The following is a 22,296-nucleotide window of genomic DNA, read 5'->3' as shown; positions in this document are numbered from 1 at the left end:
ACGTGCTGCCATCAGCCAACATCCATTAACTGTCCAGCTTCAAAAAACCAACAGAACCAACTTTTCATCTTCTTCCTTTATTCATTCAACTGCCGTTTTCTGGAACAACCTTCCTTCATACGTATTTCCTAAAAATTACAGTCTACAGAAGTTCAAGTCCAATGTCAACAAATATCTTCTTTTGTCTTCTCAACCTCCAACCCAAGCACAGTTCTAAGTACTACAGGTTCTAATACCTCTCGTATTTGGGGTTTACATAAAAAAAAAAAAAAAAATAGGGCGGATTTTCATACACCTTTTTCCATTCATTGCATTACAGTTGGCACAATTTGGACATTGGTCATCCAATTTATATTAAGGCTAAAATGTTACGAAATTGCAAGTTATTAGCTTCTACTTATGGGATTATTCTACAATGAGAAATGCAGTAAAGAAACAACCGGCTGCTTTCTGCAGGTTTAGTACTGTTTAATGGCTCATCATGATGCAGGGAGTTGACTTGAAATGAACTAACTAACTTTCTTAGATGGTCATCGACTGGTCAATAAACATTTAAGCGTTTATGTCAGAGTTTCCAGATGCTCTGAAGCATGGACGCCGGCAGGATATTTTGCAAGGTGGTGCATTTGGAAATAATTTTTTGTTCACCAAATTTTCGAATGCATGCAATATCTCAATTAAGTCAAGTTTTACTTATTAAATGTGCAACCGAGCCAACGTTTCGTGTAGAAGTTGTGTTGTTTTAATGTTTCAATAAATTAAACAAAATATTAAAAACTGTGTATTATTCGAAATCCCAAGGTGGTGCAATTGTTCCACATTGCACGATGCTCTCAAACATGTATTTGTAGAATGCAAAATATCAATCTCTTTCTCCAATTAGAACAGAAGTGAGATGGCAAATATGCGAAAATATTTTCTCTCTCAACGTTTCTGCCGTAGTCGCAATACTTTTACAGAAGCAATCTGTCTTTTCAAATATTCCAGTCACATTAATCATTAATTCTGTATCATTATGAAACTCTCGGAAACTTTAGAGAGCAGTTTCCTCTCGAGAAACCAAGCACTTCACTGTGAAGTAGTAGCTGTCGAAGGCCTGGCGCTCATGTCATTACAACCTAAAACTGACATTTTTTTTTTACAAGTTCAGTTAGAACTGCACAGGGTTCAGCGCACATTTAGTAGTGAATAATACAAAGCATTTGTTTGCATTCAGCTTTACACTTTAGATCTCTACGAATTACTTGGATAAGTTTCACTTGTTCGGACAGCAATCGAAATTTTTTATTGCATGTCAGTCGATTCTTCAGCATTTTTGACTTTCACCATGCAGACACTGGACAAAAAATATTGTCGCTTGTGTACTTTTTCAATAAATAAAGTATGCCCCCTCCTTTAGCAAGAATCACTTCATTAATTTTCTTTGGCAGGTATGTCATGAAAATAACTGTCCCTAATGCATTCAGATTTTGTAGATGAGGGTTTGTGTTTTCACTTTTTTTTCACCTTTCGTTCAATATAGTCCCTTACGTTCTGTGACTTGGCTGGCCAATATAAATGGATTACCATTTCCTTGTGTTTCTCGTCCCAGTTTAAAACAGTGGAGATACGGTGAACAGGACAGTTATCATTCAAGAATATAGAAGTATCCAAATCATGAGTAACCCTCAGATGTTCAGCAAAAGAACAACGTGATCATCCAGAAAATTTATACGGCCAAATTAATTCCTCTGGTTGGTATTACAAGTAGGAGACCCAAGTCATAATGGTATAAACATCCTCAAATCATCGCTAACCCAGCACCAGCTTATACAACACCTTGAACACCATCCGTATGAAATGTCTCATTACTTCTTCTGTGAACGTGATGCAGAGCACTGTTGGGGAATAGACAAAATTTGGATTCCCAGACCACAATTCAGCTGGGATACCATCAACAGTTCAATTTTTAATGTATTTGAGCCCATATCACAAGGGCGTTTTTATGCCTAACTGTTAACATTGATCTAAATGTTAACATTGATCTTTCTATCTCAAATATCCAAGTCAGGAGATCCTTTCCGCAGTATTCTCTCAGAAATCGGCTGATGACATCGTGCTGTTTTTCAAATAGCACGATGAAATCTTTGAAATCTTTTTTGTTTATTAGACGCAACATTTTTCACGAATCATGATCACTTAGCACACATTTTCGACAACAATTCTGCGCCGATTTCTTGTTGATTATGAAACGTACCATTCTTAAAAACTTTATTACTGCTCTTTTGGGAACATATTTACATACATTTTTATAACATATATACAAATATATATAGATGCAAACACTTTCTATTTACAATCATCGCATTCTACCTAAGAAACAATTTTAATTATACAGCTTCACTTGCAAGCAATAAAACGCAATAAAAGATATACTATGTATGTATGCATGCGGATGTACTTGTTTTGGGTGGCACATAGAAGTTTAGTTCAACTCCACCTTGGAAAATCTGTGTTGAGAGAGAGAGTAACTGTGTCTACACTCTACAGCGATCAACACCCGCTCAATCACTGCCCATTTATAAGCATGAGTAGTTGTGCTTGTTCTATTATCTAGTGCTGCTGCACCAATTTGTCGTCCAGTGGAAGGAGTGCAATACCAAAGGACAGGAGCCCTCAGGCTGCCCAACCCGAGGGGGAAAAATAATAAAAGAAAATAAATAATTAAATAGAAAAAAAATAATAATAATAAACAAAAAAAAATAAGAAAATTCTATGTAAAAAAAAAATTATGTATAGTTGATACCATTTTATACATTCTATATTATTACTAATTTAGGAACACAACATTTAGTTTATAAGTTAACAGTTGTAAGGTAGAAATATAATTTCACGAATACATCAGTCTACTGTCCACTTCTAGAATTAGTAAACAAGGCGCATCTTCTTTTAAACACCTTGTCAAAAAAGGATTGGAATGCTGCAAAGTTCTTGGCATCTTGAATCAAAATATCGAGGTTGTCAGTCCTAATAGGTTGAGTGCTGTTAAATAGTTCTTGTCTGAAGTCGTCATAAGCCGGGCAATAAAGCAGAACATGCCTCAAATCTTCTACTGCTCCACAAAAACACGAAGGGTCAGGTTCAAGTCCAAATTGACACAATTTATCCAGCAGTGAACCATGTCCAGTTATTAAATATGACGTTGTCATTGAAGGATAAAACCAACCCATAACTTTCTTATTTACAGCAAACGTTGCATCTTCAATAAACTCCCTGGTAGAGAGTTCTGTTTCACTGGATTTCCACTTCTCAGTGAATTTTGTCCAAAGATTAATTTTCTCCTGCCCTATGTCCGTGGCCGGATTACTTGCAATGTCGAGGATTTGAGTTGCCAAACCTTTCTTTAAGTTAGAAATCATGCCTCGGTATGCCACATAAAGGTCAATCGGGATACAACCTGAGATCACTTGTAATGCATTGGTCGATGTTGTTCTGCAGCATCTGTGTGTTGCCAATATCATCTTTCTCAGTAATGATAAGTCTGGCCTTCACTGTGACGTGAGTAACCCTAGGAAACCATATGGTAGCCGCATATACTACAATTGGCAAAAATATAGCCTTATAATATAATGTCAAAGTTTTGTGCTTTATATCCCATTCAGCTCTTGAGATCCTAATCACATCGGCAGTAAACCTGTTAATCTTTTCAGCTAAGTTCTTTACGTGGGGGATAAAAGAAAATTTATCATCAATTAAGAGACTAAGATATTTATTTTGAGAAACATAAGGAATTTGGACATCGTTGATATGAAGTTTAGGAGGTCTGTTATAATCCAGTTATTGTTGAAGATCATCATTTTAGTTTTCGTCTCAGAAATTTTTAATTTGTTTATTCTAGACCATTCCAGCAAATCATCCAGGATTTCTTTCCCATGTGTTTCTAGTAAACGTCTTGACCTGCCTGGTATGTATAGCACTTAATTGTCGGCATATGCTATTTTATTGTAAATTTGACTTTCTTTTAGTAACCATTGGTCTAAAACAGAATTCCAGAGGAGAGGCCCAAGGACCGAGCCTTGTGAGCATCCTCTGGAAATGAATTTTGAAAATACCAAATGTTGTGAGATGACTTTTATCTGCCTATTTGAAAAATAAGATCTAATAACCTGATATAATAAATCATTACATTCTGCCTCTCGAAGTGACCCGAGGGCGCTCTCGCACAAGAGTGTATCGAAAGCGCCCTCAAAGTCGATAAAAATAACCATCATGTATTTCTTGTATGTAGTGTTACATAGATTCACCAAATTTCTGATGGCATCTTCAGTGGAGGAGCCTTTCTTAAAGCCGAATTGTGAATTAGAAATCATATTACTTGCAGCCAAAACCTTCTGCATCCTAGGCGCTAATAATCTCTCATAAAGCTTTCCAAGATTTCCTAGATGGGATATTGGGCGATATGCTTTGGGATCTGTTGCCAATTTTCCAGGATTCCTGAGCATCTTTACAAACGCAATCTTCCAAAAATTTGGAAAAGTCCCCTCTAATAGACAATTGTTGAATACATTCAACAATATATGTGGAAAATGTTGGTGAAATCTTTTGATTGCCGCATTTTCAACTAAGTCCATTCCAGGACACTTTGACAGATTTATTTTAGAAATTGCAAGTGCAAGTTCATCAAGGCTAAATAGTTCTGTGTCATTTGATCTCCTGTAAGATCCGTTAACGAACCTTATCTGAGCTTGTTCGGTTGTGTCTTGCTCTGGGTGATCATCAGGGAAGTCTCTCTATAATAGCTTCAACCGTGGAGAACCAATCAGTAGTCAGACTTCCGTTAGAGTAAACAGAACTATATATCTCAGGAGTTACACGTTTGTCTCGACAAATTTTGTATATTAATCCCCATGGATCAGAATTACCTGTATGGGACACTATTTTCTGCCATGAGAATCTTTTGGCTTCGCAATAGCTTCGAAATATTCCTTACGTAATTGACAATAGACTTCTTTTAGTCGCCTAACATCTGTTTCTGTTAAGTATCTGTGCCTCTGGAAATTCTTCCTTGCATCTATAACCCGTCTTCTCAAAACAGATAACTGGGGATTCAACCATGGGGTGGAGCCAGGTCTCCTAACTTTCCTTTTAGTGGATTCAGTCAAAGCTCTGTAAAGAGTGTTTTGCACAAAGTAAGCATATTCTACTGCAGATAAACTGCTGTTCAATTGTGCAATTTTATCATCTGAAAATTCTTGTTGCAAGCCTTGCTTAAATTTGGTCCAGTTCGTGGTTCTGATAGAGAAGCGGTTTAAATCCTGAAGGTAACCTTTTGGGAACACCAGCGAATTCACTTAAGTCATTCAATGTGAGGCGACAAAAATACCAAAAAATTTGTGAAGCCTCAACCTCTTTTTGGCCTTCACCAACTGTACTCTAATACATTCAATCAAAATACTTTAATTTTCTTGAAAATGACGCAGTTTTTCAATCTAATATTTATTTATTAGAATATCTAATACAGATATTTATTATAAAATTTAAAGATGAAAAATAAATGTATAAATAATAAAGAAACGCATAAATAAATGTAGCTTTAAGTTTAAACGTGACTTGCTTTATTTTTTTCAAATAAAGCACCAACCCGCTCAACGAATACCTTGCATGATTACAAAACGCAAAGTTGGAAACACAAAAACAAAGTGATAAATAATGATTATACCTCCAAATGAGAGAAATAATAATTAAATAAGGTTGGCATCTGCATCTAATTACTTTTGACTCATTATTTTGAAATTAAATTTCTATTTCACTGTGGGGAAAATATTTAACGGTTTTTGCATAAATATCTGATGGTTAAAGAGGACAAACATATTTAAATGAGTATTTATTAAAAAAATATATTTGAAATGCTTACTTTGTAGAAGAAAAAAATTCCACAATCCATAATATACAGAGTGCAAAATATTTAAATGCAATGAATTTCTCAAATATCATAAACATATTATAAACGAAAAAACTTGTAAATGACAACAGGTCATGAGTTTCAGAGACCACTAAATATCATCGCAATATTTATTTAATTATTTCATTTTATACCAAAAGTGAAGCGTTTTAACATGCCGACTATTCAAGCAAAAGTTCAGCATGCAGCAATCTTTATTTTAGCTAATAACGTACCTTGAATTATTAGCTGAATGTTGGTGTCATCACGCCCGTAAGCATTCGAAGCGATGCAGGTAAAGAGGGCAGAATCTCTTCGGTCTGCTTGTCTGATCAGTATTTCAGAGACAATCCCAGTGGCTAGAATCGTTTCCACGAGTTCGTATCTGAAAATTAAAAAATAAAATAATAATATCAATGTTAAAATATTACGTTTGTTTACATAATTTCTTCAATGATAAAGAGAGAGCAGCTTTATTAAAACCTGTATATATGAATGAAATGTTACACGTTTAATTAAAATGGAGATAATCTCCATCTTAAAATAGCTATGAGTTAAAATAAAATTGTTGGTTTAATTCTTCATTTTATACTAAGCAGAGGGAAATTTTGATTCTCTCACAAAGATATTATCTGCTTTGTTTTTCTTGTGGGCAAAATTTCACATGAAAGACCAATAATATTTTCTAGTATTATTGTAGTCGTGATTTTGACTACGCTAAGGCTAGAAAATTAAAGTAATTTGAAGTTATAAACATCAAAGCACTAAGAAAAATACCTCACTGTTGTGGAAATCATATTAGAGCAAGTCAAGTTTCAAAGAAACGATGCCACAATGTTATGAATGATTTGTAGAGTTAAGAAAACGATAGAGGAATGGATGAATTTTTACAGAATGGGATAAAGATATTAGAAGCCAGAGAGCCCAAAATGAAGATATTCCAGACAGGGAAGTCTTTTGATAAGGAATGTCCGAGTATACGCACAAGTCACACCGCTGAAGCGAAGCGAATAATTAGGGCAACTGAAATGAGTGATGGTTGAGGCAACCGATATTTGAGTTTTTCCCGGAAAAATTAAGTGGAGGCTTGTCGTATTTTAGGTGGAAATGGCCATCATTCAGTAAGTTTCTTCTGGATTTAGTTCTCTTCACAGATAATTTTCGAATATTATTTTGACTATTCATTATGCATTGTTAGATAAGATAAAAAGAAGATGGAGAACATCTTAAAAGAATTAATTAAATTTTTGGATATGGCGCACGCACAAAACATGACCTCGACAGCATCTTCTACATACATCATACTCGCACTCCATTCAGTCACTAGCTGGCAGAGTAGAGGAAGTAAACTTATACACTAGCTGATACGTGTTACCGCCTAGAGAATTACAAATAGATTTGGTACGGTGGACTATCTAGCTGTCAGCCTGCGACCACCAATATTCCTTACATTTCAAGAGTTGTAAACTTGAAATGTAACGAATATTGGATCTCGCCATGCTGCCAACATAACCTCAAAAGACAGTACTCATCTTGCATGACAGAAGGCATGAGGGATGCCTTCCATTGAACAGTCAAACAGAAAATCTAAGTATGCTATTTTTATTATTATTATTATTATTATTTTGCTGCTCACTCCTTTATTGGCTATTCATCTTTCTTCCATGTTAAGATACCGTGTACGACCCTTGGATTTCGCACAGATTCTTGTAAACCACATATTTATGCTACTAAAATATCTTGTTTCACCGTTCAACGGTTTCAGAAAAAGATTTGGTTGCAATGAGCAATATTTTAGATATGGTGCACACAAAAAAGAATGTGGCCACTGGAGTATCAATTTTTTGATCATTGGCAATCTCAAAGTCCAAAGTACCATTTTCTAGGGAATTCAATTGATTTCCTTTTCCGACAATCTCCAGGGATGGTGATGCCAAACCGTATATTTGAGCCTACCTCCTTGACCATTTGTGCACACCTACATCGCCTTGTTCTTTCATATTTTCACTACATCAGCTATAGTTTACTCTTCGAGGTTCGAACGTGTGGCTGTCTCATAAAATGATAAACTGCTATGGCATTCGACAATTTAAGCCTGTTTTATACATTGTAAGTGCTTTTCCGCGACACATTATGCTTTTCGGTGATCTCTCTCTCTCTCTCTCTCTCTCTCTCTCTCTCTCTCTCTCTCTCTCTCTCTCTCTATCTGTTCTTTGCCTGCATATTCTTAAATCAGATTTTTTAATAAATACACTGTATATCTCGTTTGCAACGTTCAGTATTGGTAGTGCATATACAGTATTTCGTTGAAATATCGAATTGAGTTTCACTTTGCAAATCTGCTACCTCCAATTACGTGAAAAGAGGTTGAAGAAGATTTTTTTTATAATTAACTTCTTGTCAGCAGAAATAACTTATTTGTATGAATTGTGTTCTTAGTTGGCTACAATTACAAATTACAGCAATGAATCTCACTGTGATTCATCTGAGAATCAAACTGAATTCTTTGGACGAAAAATATAATCCCGGGTTCCTCGATTTTCAAACAAAAGAATCTATAACAAAAAACCGTTTTCCCTCTTTCATATCAATGCCGAACAAGTTTCGCTATATTTGCAGATGAGGTTTATTGAACCGTAGATAACTTACTTCTAAAGGATAGAAAATCAAGGATCGTCCACCCACTGACTTTGTTATAAAGGTCTCCCCGACAATAAATACTGAAAACTAACTGCTTTTCTTTGGAAGAGAATAGTTTATTCTGGAGCACTTACGTCAGCTTTTTTTTATTTTCTAGAGTCACGTTCGTTAAATCTCAAAGGACAAGAATAACGGTTCGCATCTAAAAATGCTCTTCGCGATGCATTTTCACGTGTTCTAAGAAAATTTAATTGCGCTGTGAGAGACAAGAACTCCCAAATGTCTCAATGAATGCATTCGACCTTTGTCTAAAATTTTGTTAAGAAAAGTGCTCTAAAACATTTTTTATTCATCAGATTAAACTTTCCATGGCAGAGTTCTGATTCAGTTTGTACTCATCCTATTACTGTACTTTCGTCTTTTTTACTAACTAGGGATTTTTGCTAAGGAAATACGACTTCTTTATTAATATTTTTAGAGTTTAAAATTTATACACGCAATTGAGGGAGTATGGTTCAAGACTTCATGACTGCTAAATACGGTTATCAACTCTATTTGTTGTCGAAATGATTAATTGCAAACTTCTATAACTAGCACTCATGATGGGATATAAACATATCACTTTTAACACTATAATATTTCAATCCTCAGTTATTGCCATTACTAAACTGTATTATTTTAAAACCTTTTCTCCTTTATGGGGTTTTACTGGCTCGGGATGAGTACTGGTACAAAGTGCATAGGGGTGGTTGGTTGTGTCTGGTAACTATGATTATTATTATTTGGTTGAGGAACTCTTACTATCTCACAGGTGTTCAGGATCGCGTCTTTCTGGAGTTCCATGTAAGTTATTACATTTTTATTATTATAGGACGATAGAGAAGGAAGTGGACGTAACGTGCTCTATATCCTTTACTAAAACCTGTGTTATTTTGGATATGTTTTGCTGTTATTAATTAATTCACGATTGGAGGTTTAACCGTTATTAAAAAAAAACTGACTCTAAAATAGCAAGGAATAATCAAAATATTTGCAAAAATATTGTAGTCTACCATTTAGATATTCGCGTACCGTTCAGGTACCTACATACAGGAAATTATTTGTAATGGCTGTTTTGGAGTGTTCATTATAGGTCTTCCTTATGTAAAAGTACTCATAGAGTCATGAGCAAAGCAAAAAAAAAAAAAAACTGTAGTGGTGTTACAGTACATGTAATAAAGGGAAAAAATGAAACGAATAAGAGTATTGAAGAGGTTATGATTTAGAAAATACCCGAAGTGGAAGCCACTCAACAAGAAAGTAAGTCAACACAAAGTAATACAATTCTTTTTGAAACAATAACATATCCAGCGATAAAATTTCATTTGAATCTGAGAACATTTTACAGAAATTAACTAAGAAAATTCATTTCCTTGATACACACCTTGATTCAATACATAAAAATATAAAATCGGAAATGGAACACATGAACAAGTCAATAGCTTATAGGTCCAACAGTTTTGATAGTAACCTGAAAGACCTTTGCGGGAATATATCATATTCCTTCAAAAAGTAAGTCAACTATTGATTCTCAAGTGAAGGAGCATTGAGTAAAAATTAGGATGTTAACGGTAGATTGGACCAAAATGAACAGCAATTTTTAACAAATAATATTGAAGTATCTGGTTTTAAAGATCAAGAATCAACTTTTACATTACACAAGTTGCTTATTACAGTTAATTTTAGTAAAAAAGCATACGTTATATCCATTAAATATAAAAATTTCAAATAAATAAATAACAGAGTTCTCTGGTTATACTAACAAGAAACCTTGGGTACAAAAAAACAAAACTCTAAATTAACTTTAAATGATTATTTTCAATAGAATTGTTTATTTTCAGTAGCTCAAACTTCTTAAATGATCACCTCACTGAAAACAAAAAATAAATACGACTGTTTTGGAAGACTAAACAGCTTCTTTATTCAAATAAACATTTTTAGTGTACAAAGTCAGAATCTATAGCAGGAAAGATGACACAGCAAACACAATTAGGATTTATTGTGGAGAATATCATGGTAAAATTAACTGAAATTTATTCGAACTCTGAGGTTATTTTGTTAATTTTTTAACTAATTGATGCAAATAACATGGAATATTTTTCATCTTCTAGATTATATTAAATACGACTAAAATAAGATAATATGAATCGGTCAATAATTCCTTTGTTGTTTTTGTACTCAATATTAGATCACCCAGGAAAAATTTGTTCATTTTTCTGGAGTTGGTATCAATTAGGAAAAAGTATGGATTGATATGTTTTGTTTTATCAGAACTCAATAATAAAATATTATGAAATAGACAGTTATGTCAGGTGACTTAAATTTTTATAAGGGAAGAGATGGTGGAATAGGGGGAGGCATAATAACTTTTATTCATTTTATTGTCAAGCACCAAATATTAATATTGCTTCTCAATTTAGCGAAATTTGCAGCATAGTACTAACTGCTCAACAACGAAGACAGAATTTCTTAGTATGCCCTTTTTATGGACCACTTTGTCAGTAAAACTTTCTTGAATGAATTGTAAAATATATTACCTTCTCATTCTGAATTTTCTATTAATAAAACGTTCATAGTTGGAGACTTCAATATTGAAGTACCAAATGGTTATTCAGGCCCTGCTGTTTTAAATTACTGTTCTATTTGAAATGAAAATGGCCTTGACCATACACCTTTTGGTGTAACTAGGCAGCAGTATTTGTGTGATGTGATGGTAAAATATCTGTACCATATCTCAACCAAAGATAAACTTATGGATATTCATTCATGTATATTTTGAACAACAGACTTTACAGATCATTACACATGATTAAGCTTTTACTCTCATAGCGGTGACTTTTTCACTTTAACAGAAGTTAGATAAACAAATCTAAACAGACTAAAAATTTTTCCAATCTCATCACAACCTTTAAAAATAATTTCCTTTATTATTATTATGCATATTTCCAAGCCAATGGCTAGAAACTGTTGTATAATTACTGTACAAATTAAATTAACCTATCTAAAAATGGCCAGAGTTTATGGAAAATCTAGTTTTTCTCAGAACTCTCTATGGAAAATTACTGTAGAAATAGAGTTTTTATAATCAATCCTTTATATAATGAATATGTCTTTAACTTTTCTGAAACAAAACAATACCGACGTCCTAACATAATCATAACCATTCAGAACATTTAAAATATAGTAATTAAAGCTAAATCAGGTTAATACAACTGGAACAAATTTCTTTCGTGATTCTGTTTATTTTCAGGGGAAGAATTTCATTAAAATTTGGAATCTTGTTAGCAGTAGAGCATTAGAGTAATGCAGATTGAATTTTTGTACGAATAATTTAACATCTTTTATCTATGTTGAAACAGAGCCAAACGGGTGTTTTCATTTCTTCTTCCGGAATGGAATGGCGTTTTTTTCTTCAATATATTTAGTTCTGCTGACACCAATGCACGAAAAAAGCATTAGTAATACGTCAATTTCCCCTCTTTACTGAATGTGGATACTTCTACAGTCATTACGATAATTAAACAGTCGCCAGACCTACACATCACGCCCTCAACGTCACATGAAAACACCATTTATTTTTATGCTGTTCTATAGGGACCGGGAAATCCATTATTGTAGAATAATTGCACTGCACCTTATTAAGAAGAAGACTATCTTCCTATATGTTATGGACACACAAAAATAATTCGCTAAATTTTGGATCAATGTTGACCATTTTTAAAGCATAAAACAGTGAAACATTATTATTATTTATTTTTTTTTCTTTTTTTGGCAGCTGGATCTTAGAGCAGTAGAACCTCTGTTGCAAAAGAATGTATTTATATTTACAACAATTTTAGATGAAAATGAGCATCAAAGATGGAATAACTCATCAATCTATGGTGTTCGTTATCAGTTAAAACGTCCTTTTTAAATCTGATTCTCTTTGTAACACGTTTTTAATTTTATTCTGAAGTTGCAAATCAAAAGCCGTAATGATGATACTTTTTAGCATGGAGATTAAAAATACAACGTAGAAATTGTCTAAATTGTTATATGGGATGTAGCGAGACGTGTTCATTATAAGTTTGCCAGTCTTCGCTGCTGATCTGATTACATTTGCTATCAAATTAGCTACCAATAAACTGCAGAAGCCCTTTTACTAAAACGCCATCTGCGCAGTAGCGCAGTGGTTATAATCACCGTCCTCCTCACACCGGGTTGAAAACGTTCGGATTCTAATCTGGTCGAAGAAGTGAAGAACTTTTATGGGCTTCTTTCACTTCGTGGTTGAGTTGGTCGATCTCCGATGAAAATAGTAAGGTTCCTCCCCCGAAAACTCAAGTTTTTGTCCAGCAAAACGACAAGAGAATACTTGTATTTTATGGACATAATACACATGGGTAGAATAGATTATTCTCCGTTGACCCCAATTTGACAGCTTTTGTACTAATTTGGTCGGTTAATTCTATATCAAACATTTTTCAACGTTGGGTGTGGATGTAAGAAAATTTATCGCTGGCAGGGGCTGCCAATGACAATCACCAAATGACGTCATGTCAGATGCACACCCAGGAACACGCCAAATGAATCCTCTTAAAGAAGAAAAAGTTTGATGTTAGCATGCTCTTGCAGTTCTGCCAGCACGGGACCGCTGCCTATTTATATATATTTTTTTATACTCGAACGCTATGTGCAACTTTTTAGGAGTGAAGTCGGTCCAGATTTTCTTTTCATGCACGACAACGCCACTGCACATGTAGAGCTCAAGTGGTGGAGGAATATCTTGAAACTGAGGATATCCAATGACTGTTGTGGCCAGCATAATCACTAGACTTAAATCTAATCCAACATGTGTGAGAGCCTTTGGGCGTCGCATTGCATGCCGACATCCAACTGCTTGGTCACTTCGTGAGCTAAGGTCTACGTTGGCAGAAGAATGGGATTCGTTGCAGCAGAATCCTATGAACACCCTTATATGGAGAATGGTTCACCACTGTTTAGCCGTTGGAGAGGACCATACGCCGTACTCATGTCATGTGACCATATTTCCGAGCATCTTGTATCAACTTCAGTGATGTGACCTTTTTGGTAATAATTATACAACCCCTATAAATGTTCCTTAAGTCAAATTTTGTCCCGTTTCATTGCAAGTTTTATGATTTAAACCGTGTGTTCTGTTAATTTTTCAAGCAATGTATTAATTAGCATATGGCTCGATTTTGTCGCTCATTTTGTCATTGAGTCCTACTTATCTGATGAGGTTCGAGTCGTGGTAAGGTGATGAGTACTATGATGGACGAACATCACTATGAACTTATTTTTCAACTGATTATCCCAAACTTCTTCCATGAGAGTGTTTGCACAACTGTTTCATTCAATATGAGGCGTCATCGCATACTGCCTGCCTGCCCAGTGATCCAAATGTTTCGCAACAGCTTTCAGTGACAGTATAATTTCCTGCTATCTTGCACTTGCCTGAGCACCTATGGTCACTGAGTACCTATTGGTCGACTTTAATCCATATGACTTCAGGTTGTAGAATTATCTAAAGGACAGAGTTAATCAGGGAAACTATCAAGCTTTAGCAGACTTGAAAACCATTATTATGGAGCTCTTTGCGAATATCCCACAGTGAATGATGCAAGAAACAACTGTTGATGAAGTTCTGCGCTTTCAACGTACTGTTGATATTTATGGTTATCGTCAGTTTAATTAATCCAATAAAATTCACCCCTGAATAGCCACAGGCTTTGAGGCCATTAACCAAAATAGTTATGTGCGAGTCACCAAATGCACGGGGAGTTACATTACAGTACATACAGTATAGGTCCCACCTGCTGAAATATTTACGAGTCTTATTTACAGTGTTGTTTATCCTGAATCATATTTACAAAACCTTGTCCATAACAGATATTCTTAGTATCTTTAAATTTACTAATGAGAGACATTTGATTTTAATGGAAACTGTGGGTGGAGTGCCAGGGAGATAAACCTGATAACTGGATTCTAAACAGTCAACATTACACAATTGTCTCTGTCGATATGGACCCCGTTACATATGAGATTGACCTGCTCTCTATTATTCTTGGAGGTTAAGCTGGTGGTAATAGAGAGCAGGTCTCGCTCAAGTCTAACGACGAATTATTTATTAACAGTGAATCATCTGATCAACAGGACATGTTTTTGATACGCATCGCTACTATATGATATTGCGGGTATGAATATATCCGTTGTGGAGGAAATATTCATACTAATGTCGCTTTCTGTTTTTAATGCTGTCCATCTTTGCATGGCTTTAGTATTGTCCTCTCCAAACATCAGCTTTTTAAACGCAATCATTCCCCATCTATAGCCCTCAAAATCGCGGTTTACATACATTCCCAAAAATTGTAAATTGTTTTCCCTCTATAAATACATTAAATATCTTCCCAAACAGCCGATCAAATCTGGACGTCCGGGTACGAGTTTTTCAGCGAGTCGGATTTATCTTAATATCTGTAGACAGAAATGGCTTCAATGCTTCTGTACAAAACTCATATATTTGCTTATTAGATTCTTGCAATAAAACTATTTTACTGTTATTATTTTCTGTTTCGTGCAGTAAATTTAACACTGCCAGCACGATCATATAATCACTTTGATATTTATAAACAAACTAAAATTACTGCGCAGGTTAAAATCATTTTACTAATAATTTGGTTTTATTATTAACAATTTAATTTTTTAACTCTTCTGAAAATATGATATCTTTGCATTTACGTTCTGTAGGCGAAAGACTGCTTTCAGATTTTATATTTTTAACGTTTTTGAAGTCGCGGGATAGTTCAAATAATAAAGTACAATATTCTCCCATCTCAGAATAGTTTCACGGAATTTTCTTCGACGTGTTTTTATCAAATCCTCACATTCCAACAAAAATACATCGTATAATGATTTAGAATAGGGAGAGAGGTGTCCATTGACTGTAGTAAATGATGAAACTCTCACTTTTCTTGCACTTACCTTGGGTCGGATTGAGGATTGATAGCCATCTTGTCTTTCATCCAGGTGACGGAGATCGGTTTATCTCCGATGGCTTCACATTTCAGTCTCGTGTTATGGCCCTTTCGCACCATTTCGGCAGTAAACTTTGATCTAAAGTGGGCTGCAACTTGGAGAGAAAGATAAAAAAAGAAGAAAACTTTCAATTTTATGATATGGTCACTGAATACAGAATAAGGAAAATTTCAAAATCACTTCGAGTTATTGTTCAAAAAGTTCTGCGGTGCCACCATCTTTTAACACCTATAACAAATGCTTACAAAACTACTTTTCTCCTGAGAATAACTGAATCTAATTTGTAATTTAATATCATTTCTTAATAAACTCTGGAAGAAAAACGGCAAGAATAGCATCTCTAAAAATAAATTTTCATCAAAAACTTTTGGATGATGAGACTTAGATGAGAAATTACGTTTTTTGTTTTGTTTAAGAAATATTAGGTACCAAGCTTCAATAAATGAAACCGCAGCTCGATACTGAAAGTTTACCGTAATGATGGATAAAGTAACAAGAATAATCGCATTTTGTTAAAACTGTTTTCAGCACACAAAGAAACTGCTTGTGAGATTTTCTTCCAGTGATAGCCGCATTTGAAGACCTGCAATCGCTTTTGGATTAGAGAAGGGATCATAGATTTCTAGTTAAAGTAACAAAAATTCTAAGTAACTTAGGGGAATCTTTTCAAGACGGTGCGGTTTTCTTCATGCGTCCGCTCCATCGTGAAGTCTATTATAAACGAATAATCTATTCGTTTATAATAACACTGCGCATGACATACACTGATGGTAAAACAATAATCTCTTTAGGGACTATCTGAGCATTAAATAGAGTTAAACATGCTAAGAACGCTTTTATTTTTGAATCATATTTGTTTATTTGGTAACTTCCAGGTGGATATATTATAAATCGCCAGTGATGGTTTCACGTCAACAAATGGAGAGAAATGGTGATATTTTCGAATGTAAAAGATATCTTTATTTCTAGTTATAAATATACGGAATCTTAAACGTAAAATACCTCTAAATTATAATATTAATAGTTTCATAAAGCGCACTCAATATTCTTTTTATCGAGTAATAATAAAAAAGGTAAAATAAACATAGGAGAAACAAAATATACAGATTACTAATCAAACATTTCTGGACAATAACAAATAATAAAACCTCGCTTAATAGCCATTCCATGAAATCCCCTTCGATGTAGTGGATAAATGATTCAAGATAGATGGTCATTTTCCGCATTGGGGAAAAACTTACTCATACTATCAGAATGACCAAAAAGCGATTATCCAAATATAAATCTTCTCCAGCAATTCTTGTACTCCTGGATGCACTTCAGGTTACATCGTGTGTAACCTTTTTTTCATTATCGCTTGAGGTATCTCGCATACTAATGCAGACTGTACAAGATAAGGGATTAAGGGTACCGGTACAGTATAGTATTAGCAGTTTATAATTAATCTATTTGAATTTAAATCATTTTTTCTGATTATACCGGAAAGTTTAGCAGATAGTGTCTTAGTAGCATCCATATTGGTTTCCAAATGCTAATACAGATATTTTCAGAAACTTATTTTTAAGATAACTCGCTTGAATAATCTCCTAATCTAAATTACCATCAGAGACAGACGGTTTGAATATTAAACGCTAAAAATAAAAAGCAAAGACAGTCCAAAACTCATCACCTGGCATTATTTTTTGATGACTTTCCAGCTTTCTTAGTTCTTTATTTTTACTATTTTTTTTTTTCAGTTTTTCATATTTATTTCCAAATATTTCATCAGAATTTAGATTATTTATTTTAATAATCTGAAGACACTCATTAATCTGAATTTAGATTATAATTCAGATCACTGGATCACTTAAATTAAAGAGAGGTTTTTGAAAATATCTGTATAAAATCGAGTGCAATTAACTGAGGCAGTTTGTCAGGAGTGGCGATGTAACGGCCTTAGATGAAAATTAAAGATAGCTAACTTCTGAGGAAGGATCGTATCCTCATGTGCTGTCAGTTTCCAGAAGGTTGGAATTTCCACTTCTTTCTCTCTTCTCAGTTTGTCATGCAATATCTTTATACTTGAGCTTGGTCCGCTCGTTTGCGTTCTTTATCCATGATGTTTGGAGGTCACCAGGTGGCCGGTTGCGCAGGTAACTTGTAAAGTATTGCTCCTAGAAGTGACTAAAATGAGAATCTAGAATTTATGACTATCTGGGCACCCCTCCCTCTTTTACCTTCGACCCTTCCAATTTCTTTCAAGACATTAATTCTTTTCTAGAAAGTGTCCATTTATATATTCCATTTTCTTTCTTGCGTATTTTGTCCAAATAATAAAAAAAAAGTTTATCAGAATGGACAAAATGACAATTTAAGTATTTTTCAGGCAGTGTTTTTATATTTGATATGCACCATTAGTTTTGTTACAAATTAAAAACATATTGTCATGACAGCTGTGGTCCACCATTTGTAGGCTTTACATACAGCGAGCTCGTCGATGTAATAATAAAATTTAGATTTGGAAGGAAGCTAATATTATTTTTTTCTTTTTTCTTGACCTGAAGTGCCCTTGTAGTGAAACGATAATTAGTCAATGGCTTTGTTCCCGCGATAGCATTGCCTAACTCAATAATGCGCTAATTCCACATATGACTACTGTCGTGTTCTTTACCATTGATAGAATGCAGAGGGTTGTTTTCCGAAGGAGGAGGAAGCAAAGAAAATTAGCAATTGATCTGCGCTGTTTCATCTGCAAAACACATAAAACTCTGTTCAGTGTTGCTTGGCTTTGTTTCCGTGATTGTATATCGTCTTCTTTTCCGATTATAGGATACACAAATAACAGTTTGTATATATCACTAAATAACTTAAAAATGAAATACATTAAATAGGATAAAATCTAATGTAATACAAAAATTATTATACAGCGTACATGTACCTTTTTACAACGTATAAAAATCTCTTCGGAGCAGTCCCCATTTCAAAAGCATCAATTACCCTTTATAATAGTAATCTTCTCCACTGGTGACTCACTGATTTATAGAAAAATTACTGAATCTCGAAGGTCAATCAATTATTATTTTATTGTTAAATTCTTTAATTAGCTCAAGGCTTGCCCCGGATACAGCCTTCAGTCTAGGAGGGCTACAGATATTAGTAATAACAAATATACATAGGTAACCCAAGAAATGTACATAGTTATATAAAACGTAACAAACTGTTTGGCACAGTATTAAATGCAATGTATTCCTTTAACAGAAAATACAGATAAGCAGAGCACTGTGCTCAGCTTCGTTACATTTGCAAATAAACATAGTTTTAAAATGTGACATAAAACTATTTCATACAGTATGAATTGCGCATAGTTTCTCTAACATAAAGTAGTGATAGACAGAACACTGTACCCAGAAAGCGGTTTAAGTTGCAAAGTACGATATGTGTCATGTATGATTACATTGCAGTAGGCTTTTACTGCGCAGAGTCCCTTGGCATCAATTTTTTGAACATTGTTGATCTTGAGTGTTGTTGGGGAACATCCTGTCGATGCATGCTAGGCTTCTTAGTAGGAGAAGAACACTTCAGTTGCTTGTTCCCTGAGACTTGCAGTGGTAACCACATCTGAGATGTTTGGAGAAGAGAGTTATTTGGTTTTTAGGAGCATTAGCAACTAAGGCCATATTGCTCCGGGATATGCGGTGGTCATTTCCTGACCTTTCCGCATCTTCCGTATTTGGTGGTGACGGGCTCGAACCCCGGTCTAATCAAGAAGCGTGTGCTACGCACTGCTGCTCCTTCCCACCTGGCTACGGAGGCGCCTATTGGAGAAGAGATTCTCCATGTAAGTAGCTCCGCTAAGATACGCAGGTTCCTGGGACTTGCTTCCACGGGGTAGTTAATATAGGGGTGCCTAAGTTAGTATTGAGAATAGTGTGTGAAATGGTGAAAAGCCTTCTTCCGACTCAATCAACCAACGATGGATCCAGTATTCGGTGCTAAAATATTTCTTCGGTTAAGTTTCACGCGCATAGGCCCAAATAGACGATGCATAAAGCGGAATAGGCATGAGACAAACTTGATGTAGTGCAAGATCACATTTTGCTTATGGCATTCAGCCAACTCCTAACTAATGGCCCATAATGCTGCGTCCTTATTTGCTTTTGTGTGAGAAAAGTGCTGGGAGAAGGCCAGGCAATTATTCCAGACAAGCTCAAGTCAAGGTGGTGACTGAAATATTTAATTCTGGTGTCCCAGATGAACAGTGGAACTTCATCCACTGCTTTGGTTTTTGTGATCGGCAGTTAGGCTGATTTGATGGGATTAAGCTTTAGGCCAGTTGCTACGAGGTTAGCCGCCAGCTCAATTTGGCTAAAACCATGTAGAATCGCCTCAGATAGTTGCTTCTGATCATTTGTTTGTAGGAAAAACTTCATATAATCCGCATAACACAGAACGTTATCGAATGGGGCATAAAATGGTTCCAAAGCAGATGCGACGAGAAAGGCTGAGAACTGATTATTAACAGCGGCAATTCGGAGAGATTGCGCTGCTTATTGTTACACAGGTACATCTAGGCCCAGAAGAAGAGCAGGGGATTGGTGTCCGTGTCTCATACCGAAGGTATGGCGCAGCAGGTAGTTTGCGATCTGTAAACTGCTACAGAAATGACACGGCCACACCCACTCCCTGGAGGGGGGACCCAGGGAGCGAGTATTAACCCCCTCCCCTTCGATTCACATTTAGACCACAAAGCTTCTCCCTCTCCGCTTCTAACTAGACTGACAATGTTCGCAGCACCGTTAACGGGTCTTCGCTGTGCCTGGATTGACACCTACAGGTATCCATCCCGGGACAGCGAAGACGAAACTAATCGTTCCATTCTGCGCCCTCATACAGATTCTTCAAATATGCTGCAATAGATTTCTTGAATCTCTCTCTTTTTCTTTCTGTCTCTCAGAACTGATACACACGTTATTTTCTTGATCCGCTGTCAGAGAGCGCATATATGCCTTGGCGGTAATCGCCACAGGGATAATTACACACACAAGCACACAATTCAAGGACAGGTAAAGATTATTTTTGGCATGAGGCCAAACATATTTATGGGGGGGGGGCACAACATATATAGGAAGACGTTGTTCGGGATAAAAAAAAAAATCCACTGCTAGTTTCAAACGAGTGAGCGCGCTTTTGTTTTTTCTTTAATTTTTTTTTCAATTAAAGGTTTTCAATATAGAAAAAAATCAATAAAAATAAAAGAAATAATGTTAAAAAATGTACATTTACTAGGCGTACGCCTAGTAAATGTACTCCAATATATCCAATACGCGTTCGTTATCGAAACAAGCGTCCAAGGGTGTGCACCCCGTTGTATGTTAAGTAAAAACAAATTAGTGCATTTTCGTTATTTCCTTAATATCCGTTTCTGAAAGAGTAAGGATACTTCTTATTTAAATAACGTCGCGTTATAAATGAATCGAAATGTAAGCATTGAATTGCACACATTGAACAACGGCTAGTTCATTTGCTGTAGACGGTCGACTGTAGTCAGAAATGATGATGAAAAAACGCTTGAATATAGCACTAATTAAATATTATGAATAATCAAATATTACTCGTACTAGATCGTATATATAGCTTAGCTTAACTTACTCGTACGTATATTACTCGTACATAAACAATAAATATAAATCTTTTAAAAAAACTCAGCATATCCTTCGTTAAACGTAAGAGACTCTCAGGCTCCGTGTATTAGTTTTCATATAATACATATAATTTACCAATCAAAACTAAATTCGCGTTTTATGGCTGCATTTTTGATATTTCGAACTTTTACCAATTCGCTTTGATAAACGTTCGAACTTCGAGATTTTAACAAAGTGAATTGTTAAATCTAGATTTCAGGCTTTTACAATAACACATCTTTTTCCTGTCCAGTATTAGACCTGTTACGATCTGTCTCCATCTTTGCAGGGGTCTGCCTCTGTCTCTCCTATCCCCGGGGTTTGTAGTTTAGAATCTCTTTCGGATAGCGTCCGTCCTCCATTCTCTCTACATGCTCGAGCCATCTGTTTCTGTATGAGTCGATATAATTCAGTACTGAGGTTATCAGCAGTTCTGACAGAATGTCTTGATTTCTTTTCACGTCAAATCTGGTATAGCCTGCGGTTCTGCGCATGAAGCGCATTTCGACACCATTCAACTTTCTCCTATCCCCTTTGCTCATTGTCCATGCCTCAGAGCCATAGGTTAGGGTAGGTCTGGCGAGGGTGTTATGTATCCGTGTCCTTGTTTTCTTATACACCAGAGTAGATTTGAAAATATGGTTTTTAGTTTTGGTAATTCCTATGTAATTATTTATTTTTTGCTCAATATCTTTTTCTTATGACAAATGGTATTTGAAAGTGTTAACTTCTTCGATAATATTATTGTCAATGACATCATGCTTCTTATACAGTAACACATATATCACTTAATTAGGTATATCAATTATTACGCCTACTTATATTATTAGCTTGTTTCTCGTGATCGATTTTAAGAGATTACAAAATAACAGTAAATTTAGAGTATCGGAAAACAAACAGCCATTATACATAAATGATTTTTCTCTTTGAGAACGAAGAAGATCTTTTATCAATGTAATTATTAAATATTATCTGCAGCACGCAAATGTCGTGCTCTTT

At 35.1% G+C, this 22,296-nt stretch overlaps 1 protein-coding gene across 2 annotated transcripts in view; it reads right to left on the bottom strand.

The window, feature by feature from the left end:
- Nucleotides 1–22,296, bottom strand: part of LOC150084461 (cell adhesion molecule Dscam1-like) — a 631,783-nt gene that overhangs the window by 95,201 nt on the left and 514,286 nt on the right. For both annotated transcript variants that reach the window (XM_090376086.1, XM_090376087.1), the window contains exons 12-13: nucleotides 15,584–15,731; nucleotides 6,157–6,305 (exon numbers count right to left, since the gene is read on the bottom strand). In XM_090376086.1, coding sequence (XP_090232212.1) covers nucleotides 6,157–6,305; nucleotides 15,584–15,731 — 297 coding nt within the window. The remainder of the gene's footprint in view (nucleotides 1–6,156; nucleotides 6,306–15,583; nucleotides 15,732–22,296) is intronic.

Source organism: Mastigoproctus giganteus, chromosome 6, assembly GCF_048544385.1.
Source record: "Mastigoproctus giganteus isolate SK-2022 chromosome 6, ASM4854438v1, whole genome shotgun sequence".
Taxonomy (NCBI): Eukaryota; Metazoa; Arthropoda; class Arachnida; order Uropygi; family Thelyphonidae; genus Mastigoproctus; species Mastigoproctus giganteus.
The sequence above is the reverse complement of the archived record's forward strand: the minus strand, read 5'-3'. Positions and strand labels throughout refer to the sequence as shown.